The sequence below is a fragment of the Solanum tuberosum genome, unplaced genomic scaffold (assembly GCF_000226075.1).
Source record: "Solanum tuberosum cultivar DM 1-3 516 R44 unplaced genomic scaffold, SolTub_3.0 scf00360, whole genome shotgun sequence".
NCBI classification, from domain to species: Eukaryota; Viridiplantae; Streptophyta; class Magnoliopsida; order Solanales; family Solanaceae; genus Solanum; species Solanum tuberosum.
The window spans coordinates 359096-368256 of NW_006239282.1; the positions used below are offsets into that span (position 1 = coordinate 359096).

The 9161-nt window shown below is 36.5% G+C and overlaps 1 protein-coding gene across 2 annotated transcripts in view; it reads left to right on the forward strand.

The window, feature by feature from the left end:
• LOC102579913 (vacuolar protein sorting-associated protein 18 homolog) overlaps nucleotides 1–2290 on the forward strand; it is a 68217-nt gene extending 65927 nt beyond the window's left edge. Inside the window, exons 23-24 of one of the 2 annotated variants that reach the window (XM_006361493.2) lie at nucleotides 1575–1691; nucleotides 1862–2290. In XM_006361493.2, the coding sequence (XP_006361555.1) occupies nucleotides 1575–1691; nucleotides 1862–2035 (291 nt within the window). In that variant the 3' untranslated portion in view covers nucleotides 2036–2290. The remainder of the gene's footprint in view (nucleotides 1–1574; nucleotides 1692–1861) is intronic. The other variant, XM_015315330.1, reaches the window with a different exon arrangement.
• Nucleotides 2291–9161: the final 6871 nt, after the last annotated feature.

Here is a 9161-nt window from a genome sequence, read left to right on the forward strand (position 1 = left end):
GGAAAAGAATATTATTGAATTGTTGTTGTGTCTACATTATTACATTGAGACCCTATTTATAGACCCTAGAATACAATCCTTTACAAAGTAGGATACTATTTAGTATTCCTATTTCTATTTCTATTCCTATTCCTATTCTAATAGGATTGTATAAACCTATTCCTATTCTTATAGGATTGTATAAACCTATTACTATTCTAATAGAATTGTATAAACCTATTCATATTCTAACAAAAACTATCAAATTTGATCCGTAAAAATGAAATCTCATTTTGAAACCTATGTTTTATAAGATATTGTTATGGAAGAGAAATCATTGCAAGAACTCACTGCAAATGCTATCATTTTCCAGTTGAAAGCATTTTCAAACAAGACAAGATTATTGAGTGTGTTCTTTAAGCACAAAACCAAAAGAAGAAAAAGATCGATATCAAAAAAACTGTGCAAGTTCAAAAAAATCAAAAAAATCCTCGTGTACAAACAATCGAAGCAGAAATTGAGGAGGAACAACTTTTTTAATACTGGGGGAATTGAAGCAAAGGAGGATTGTGGATTGTTGAAAATCTCTTTCAGTTACCGCAGTAATTTTCTTTTGGCAAAATAAGTTGCAAGTTTTAGGATGATTTGAATTTTAAATTTCTATTAGGTGAGGGGCTTGGTGAAGATATCTATAAGTTGATCACTCGACTTTACAAAATTGACAGTCAATCTTAATGTGCTTAATCTTCTCATGAAATAATGAATTTGATGCATAATGCCAATAAAATACGAAGTGACTAGCTCCATCACGAATCATGCCAAATTCCTTAATTACTGTGCTAAACTTTTCAAACCAAGCTTGAGATTACTGTTTCAGACCATAAAGTGACCTGCACAATTAACATACAAGGCTACTAGACTCCCCTTGAGCAACTAAACCAGGTGGTTGCTCCATATGTTCTTCCTCGAGATCAACGTGGAGAAAAACATTCTTAATATGTAACTGATTAAATATCTAATGGCAAACAACCATAATTAGAACAAGGCGGACATATGCTCTTTAGCCAAGAGAGAGTATCACTATCACCGGAAAGACGCACGGAACTAGACAAATTAGATTAGATATTCACCCATTGACATTTTTGAAGAGTCCGAACAACATAGGCTCTACAGATTTGTTGATGTTCTCATTTGCAGCAACAACAAATTTCTTTTCTTTAATTAATGGGAAAATATCATATATGCATAAATCTTAGGATTGATAAGTTGTCCATGATGGTTCCAAGTATAAGTGCTCAAATATCTGTTACTTTTAAAAAAAATAATTATATCTTCGTTTCTAATAATTGTTAACGAAAAGGAGATCTAGTGCAGTTCTGCTTTTTGGCACTGGCCAATTAATTCTTCTTTTACTAACAGGACTAATATGCATATGCATAATCCTACAGTTGATACTTGCAATTATACATATTCATGATAGGGCCACATCTGTGTCCTCCGATACCATCTGTTATGTCTATGGAAGAAATGTCTTTGCTTCTGGTAGTTACTTTGGTTGACAGTCTCTTTAGCATTTTCCTTAAATGATATTGCAGGCTGAATACATTCTGGATCTGCAGAAGCAACTTACTTTACTTGGCACTGAACCTAAGAATGTGTCAAATGGTGGCTTGTCTGAAGAACCGCTAGCTAGCGTGACGCCCATGCATAAGGTTTGTCTTATGCCTGTAAAATATCACTTCCTTTAAGTGGCCAAGTAATTATAGAATAAGGTTTCTTCCAGTTGATTCGTATGAGCTCACTCCATGTTTATTCATCTAGAAAATGTAGCCTTAGTTTCTGGCATTCCGTATTTGATACTTTGCTAAACTGGATTTTCCAGATCCGGTCACAGTTGGATGATGCTGTAGCTAGTGATTGCCCATTTTGTGGCGACCTTATGATCCGAGAGATTTCCTTGCCTTTCATTCTGCCAGAAGAAGCAGAAGAATCTGAATCGTGGGAGATAAAGCCACATAATCATCCTAGTCAGAGAAGCCTTTCTTTAGCTGTGTGATTTTATCATCTGTTAGTGCAGGTTTCTCCCTGCAATTCCTTGTTTGAAAAGTAAAAAAAAACATGTTTGAGGTGTCTAAAAGAATTGTTTGTATAATTTATGAGGTTTGGTAGTAATTATTGCAACATGAAGCTAATGCAAGCAACATGGGCTTGTTGATTGTAGGGGAAATAAATTGTCCTACGATATTTCACGAATCATTGTGCATACCAAGCATCATCTTGGAAAAAACTGCTTATTATTTCTTTTTCATCCGAATTCCTATTTCTATTGTATCATCTTGTGATAACATATGTTCCTCCAATTGTTGTATTATGGGTGAAATATAAACTTGTCTTGAGAAAAATATGATCACTGTGCTTACAGATTCCAGAAGTAGTAAAACGTTCATGTCAAGTTTTCAATGTTGCTGTTAAATTGATGCAAACAGGAGAAAGGTTTATTTTGTCTTCTATATTCTTGGTGTTCTTTTGCTGTTGTTTTGTTCTGAAATTCACATGATATAGAAATGTCCATTTTGGGTGTGTTCCGTAGGGAAGAAAATATTTTCTAATTTTCCTATCTTCGGTTGGAAAGTAAGTTCCTTAAATATGAGAAAAAATGACTTTCCTTGTGGAAGTAGGGAAAGCAAGTTCTACGAATGATATTTTACATGGATTGTGGTCTCCCATCCTTCAACACACTTCATCTTCACTCCGCCCCGTAGCCTATTCTTACCTCTCATATTATTTGTCTAGATTATATACAAATACTTTTAGAATAAAAAGATTTTAACTTGCTTACCAAACACAAAAAAAATATGTAAAAAAAAACTACTTTTTCTAGAAAACATGCTCCTTTATACTGAACACCTACTGCTACTGCTTTTCCGGACCAGGGATTTTCCTTCTTTCTTTTTTTTTCCTCCCAAAATAGCGTCTAAAATATGGTAAGCAAGGGATGGAACTATGCTCTGTAGGGTGTAACAATAAAGAAAATTGCACTTTGGTTCCTTATATTTGCTTCAAATGAGTTCCCCATTTCTGATCCGTCGAACTGTCGCAGCTTCCCCATTTTGGACAGATTTCTCCTTTCTTCCCCCATCTTTATCAACTTCTTGAACTAATTACTCCTTTCTTTCTGCATGCTACGGGTACCAAACTTCTCCAGGTATGCCCGAGTAAATTTCTCCCAAGACATAGTAGACCTGGTTGGTTTATAGTTTAGATATACGATCTCCATCATTGCTTGACCGGGGCAATAATCTTAAATGCGGTGTAATAAACTCTATGGGACTCTGATTCCTAATTATGCAACCTTTCAGGACATTTTATGAGAAACTAATATGCATCCTCTCATATGACCACCTTCAAACTGAGAGGCTCTATCCTGAATTGATTAAACAACTTCTACTCCTCCATATGTACAGTAACCCTAGAAACTGGGGGTGGAGCAAATGTCTGGTAAAGGCATACCCCCAATTCTAGGAGCTACTGCCTCAGTTGGCTAACCTGGATTAGGCTAAAGTGTTGGAGTTATCTGATGATTGGGAGTTTGACCTCCTACTCTAATATAAGAACCATCTGTTGTGTAAGGTAGAACATTGTCATGTCCCAGCTCATCCAAACAGCTATGACTATAGGCACGAGTGTGTTGAAGTATTAGAGTAGAAACAAACTCAGGTGGTACCTTATCTAGGCTCATCCCTTCAATATGAATCTAATTATCCGCTGAAATATAGGGAGACTTATCTCTAACATAAGCCTGAGCAGCTGTCAATGCTCTAGCTCTAGTCGGCGCCACAACTCCTGCCTTGCCCTACCTCATCTACTGCCTCTATTGCTTGTTATGGCCATTGCACCAGGTGCGGGCTCTTCGTTTCTAGTCATTGCAAAATGAGCTCTTATCATTTGTAAGTGAATGAAATAAAGACTTAGTATTTGATAAGCTCAAAACACATGATAAAGGAAGTTACCCTTGTCTCAAAAAAAAACATGACAAAGGAAGAAATAATATAAGTTTCATAATATATTGTAGCCTAGGGTGTGCATCAGTTCGTTTGGTCCGGTTTTATGTATTATTGGTTCGGTTTATCGATTTTTGGTTTTTAAATACATTAAATCAATAAGATATTTTTTATCGGTTTTGGTCCTTAACGGTTAGATTTTCGATTTAATCAGTAAGAAAATACTTATAAAAAAATATGACTTTTCGAATAAATTTGATGCGACAACACAATAATGTAACTTTACAAATGCTCATAAAATAGAAACAATAATAACAAACATGAAAAAGAAAAACTATACAAGTGTAACATAGAGAAATTAAGAGGAATAGGGTTCTTACTTTAGATTTTAACGTTTTGTATAATATGAAGTTGTGAACTTGTAACATCCCGCCTTAGAAAGAACTAGAATTAGAAAGAGCTATTTTTTGGAAAGATTAAATTTGGAAATTTTGGCAAGTTATGCTAAGTATAAATTTTGGGTCAACTTCAAACGACCATAACTTCCAGTACATGATGAGTTAGGTGGCCGATAAGATATCAAATAAAAGGTCTTGGAATCCTCTTTCCAACGCCACCGAGTTTGCTAATTTTCAAGCTCGTATGAGGGAAATATGCCAGTTTGAAGCCAGGTTGTCTAGTTATGGAAAGTTACACGGATTTAAGAGGGGTATTTTGGTCTTTTTCTTACCCTATCAGATTTTATTCGTTTTTAGTGATTAATTAGGGGTCTAAACTGAATTGGTTCCATTTACACAATCAAAAGTCAAAGCTAGGGTTTTGGAAAAAGTTTCAAGAAGAGCAAAGAGGAGAAAAGAGGAGATGGGCAAGATTTCGTCGCGTTCTTGAGATTTGGTTGTGAATTTCGCCAAGGGTTGATCCCTAAAGAGGTATGTGAGTTCACATAGCGTTGGGTTCGTTCACCCACACGTCAATCATGATTTATTCAGCGTAATTTTGTGCATGGAAGTAAAAGATTTGAGTTCTTGATGTGTTTTGTTGAAGTTTCCTTCATTATCTTTGATTGTTGAAATTTTAATGAGTTCTTGAGTTAATCGCATGAGTTTTAAGGTTGTTTTTTTAGTAGACTCTTGTACATTAATTTTGGGTATTTGAATCTAAGTGATTGGGGAAGAAACCATTCGATTCTAGGTGAATTGAGGTTAAAAAACGAGTAAAAAAATTCGTCAAGTTTTCTGGAAAAAGGGATGGGGCGCCGCGGGCGCCGCGCCACTCAGTACACCATGACTTTACTTCTGTAGTTCAGGCTCTGGCGCTCTGCGCCACTCAGTACGCCAGGGTCGCCAGGTCCTCTACCCTTTCCCACTTCTTTCCGTTTGAGTTTCCTTGAATCGTACCTATGTTTCCTATTTGATTTCTACACTCTAAGGTACGTCTAAACATCGTGACATCATCCATAAACATGAATCATAACCTTGAATTCATAAATTCGAATTCATAGAAAGTTAAGAGTCAAGTCTAGAGAGTTCTTAGAGTCTTTTCAAAAGTCTTTTACAAATGCTTTAAAATTGTTTTAAGACTTGAGCATTGAGTTGAGTAAGAGTAAGAGCGAAGTTCATTTTCTTCAAAAGATTATATGAGAACTAAGTATTCCCAAAGAGTAAATGTTTTCACATTTAAAGAAGAGAGGAAACACCGATTTTCAAAAGAGCTTTTGAGCTAGTTTTGAGTAATAATCTCAAACCACAGAAAGAGTTATGTTTTTTAAACATATGAGCTAGTTACATTTTAGGAGTAGTATTGAGCACCGATATGGGGACGAGTTTGAGTTCAAATAATTCAAAGTCTCCATAAACCGTGTAGACAGCATGGGTAGAAAATAGTCATACTTTTTAGATGATTCGTTAATGCTTTTAGCATAGACTAGTGGATCCACTTAGTGAGTAGGTTATACACTCTGGCAAAGTATAGGACGGCCCTGGCAGTGTGCGGTAAGACGTTGTATTATCACATAGCTCATAGTGATGGTTGTCGGTTAGAGAAACTCCCACAGAGATATTTTGTATTCTTATACACAGAGAGTTACTTGTATTTTCATATACAAACCAAGTCATTATTGAATTTTTCAATACACTGAGTTGTTATCTACATGTTTTAAAACTTTTCTTTATATTGCATTTATATTACTACTTTATATTGAAATGAGATGAGTTGAGTTGAGTTGAGACCAGGTAAGTTCCTTCAATTCCCTTCAAGCTTATGTCTTATTTTAGAATTCCCCTCGCATGCTCGTACATTAATATACTGATGTCATTTGGCCTGCATCTTTTATGATGCAGATACAAGTAACCAGAATCAGCATCCAGTGTTTCGTTGATCCAGTTGAGATTCAGAGTTATTGGTAAGCCTCCTTGCTTTCGAAGGATCCCCCTTTTTATTGTTTTATTAGACTGGTTCATTAGGATGTCGTGGGTCTTGTCCCGACGTCCATCTCATTTATTATAGGCTTCATAGACAGTTAGGTATTGTTAGTTCATGAGTCTTTTTTTCATTTTCAATATTTAATGTTTAAAGACTTGAGTTGCCTCTTTGTCCAGTTGAATGTTTCCTTTATAACATTCTAAGTTTATTTCATGAATTTATCTTAGTTGAGTAAAGTCTTCCGCTGAGTAGTAAGCCAGGCCAAGTGTTCGCTTGGGGCCATCAATGATTCTCGAGTGCCAGTCCCACCCAGGGTGTGGGCTCGGGGTGTGACAGAACTCAAAGTCACTGTGAAGTATGAATAGAAGGCCAAAGGACAAAGACAGTAACTACTAAGGTATTGAGATTAATATATACTCTAATATTTATGTACAAGTAAACATAGTAAATAACTAATCTAAATGGGTTATTGGTTTGCCCAATAACCCAATATTAAAAACCAATACCGAACGATAACCTAATAAATTTTTTTATAAAACCATTAAAAAACTGTTAATCCAATAACCTAATAATAATAAACCAATAACACTTTTTCGATTCAATTTTTGCATACCCCTATTGTAGCCTCTCAATGATAATTAGCAAATATCTTTGCATCGACCCCCTACTTATGGGACCTACACATATTCTCTGATATCAAATTTTCACAATCCAAATCTAATCATCACTGGCCACATGGATAAAAACTCTTATTTCAGTTAAAGATAATGACATGGATAGGTACTTAGCTAAACGGAAATAAATAGATGAGTCAAACTTTTAACATATGGCATAGATGAGCCTTTTCTTGATGGTATATTTGAGTTTTTTCTCTTTAAAAATATGATTTAATTGGTGATGTGATAGAATACCACATGTAAAAATAATTTTGGCAAAATCGAGGATGTTTTCAGTTAATAAATAATGATATGGACTGAAACGGGAATGATATAGATGAGTCAAACTTTTGACGAATGGCATTGATGAGTCTTTTCTCAAAATTTGATCGTATATTTGAGTCTTTTCCGTTGATTTTATCATTCTATGTTCTTCCATTGTCGTCTTTATACAATAACCAATAAATCCCCTTTATTCTTGTCATCGATGTTTTTGCTTGGGTAAAGTGTAAGCAGGCATGTCATAATCCGATTTCTTGAGTCATGATGGCACGTACTATAACCCACCAGTTGGTAAGTCAATTTGTAACCCATAATAGTAAGTAATGGATATAAGGGTAGAAATAAGGCAGAAGCAATAATTTAATAATCGAAATAGAAAAATAGGCGGAAGCAAACCAGAATATATACAAGAGATCCTTCCCAGAACCTACCTAGAAGTCACAAATACAGAGTTATCTAAACAAAAGAGTACAAGTCCCAAAAGTAAACCCCAAATACAAAGCTTGTCTGAAAATGCAAAAGACAAGCTATGCAAAGTACGACAGGTAAGTCCATGACGTTAAGTGCTTACCCTCGCCTCTGATCAAAAGCTACAGCAGGCTCGAATCATCAATGTTGATAGCTGGTGCTCGAACCTGCATCACGAAATAGGTGCAGAGTTTAACATTAGTGTCAAAACAACATGTACTCAGTAGGCATCATAAGTCGTCTAAGCAGGAAAAGTAAAGACAATATGAAATTATAGAATCTAGACACAAATAAAGGTCAAAGGGGGATAAAAAGAAAAGCACATGAGCATACCAAAATAAGGAACTAAATACAGCTAAATTAAACCTAACTGGACCCCAGAAGCCCAGAAGGTACACTCGTGCGCAAGTTTAAGTGAAACCCAAACGGACCCTCATAAGCCTGATAGGTCTACAAAATAGCTAAATCTACTAAGAGTGAAATATTGTGAGTCCAGATCCAATGAAAGCATAAGTCGGGCCTCTAACCACAAGTAACCAATAAGGGCCGCCCATCTAAAAAGTGCAGATCCCAGACCTCTCACCGAGAATGAAACTTTGAGGGGCGTCAAGTCGTAGATAAAAGTGTGTCGACTCCGTAGAAGATAAGACCAGACGTCTAATCTGCAAATAAGTTATGATCAACCAATAAGGATCGCCCAGCTAAAGAGTACAGAGCCGGAGCTTTCACCGTGGATGAATTTCCTGGGGAGTCAGGCCCTAGCAAAAATGTGATCAACTCCGTAAAGGATAATGGGGAACATGATTAGACCTCTAATCTATTACTAGAAGGGGATGACGAAGGATCTCATATCGACCATCATCAAAACCACTGCGAAACGATGTCCACTCTCAAATAATCAATATAATGCTTCAAGCTCGAATCAACTCAAAACCCAAGTCGCCCAGCGAAGAGTGAAACCTTAAATATCATATACGAGGCCGTATAAAAAGAAAGAATGGATAAATGTAACACCCCGTATCCGAAAATAGGGAATTCAGATTTCTGATGTTACAGATGGCACTCACAGACACCATCCACGGACCGTAGATGGACTAACGGTCCGTCCTGCAGGTCCGTGGTTCGTGACAGAAAACTTCCCCAGAACTCAGTCAGAAAATTTGGCTAAGTGTTGACCCACGGCCGGACTTACGGTCCGTAGATCAGGTCACGGACCGTAGTTCGTATCCGTGGATCGATACCCCAAAAGCACAGCTTCAGTCCCAATTGACGGTCGACCAGCACGGACCGTCATTCGATCCACGGTCCGTAGGTCTGACCGTAAATGAGGGTCAACAGTCAGTTAGATGAAATT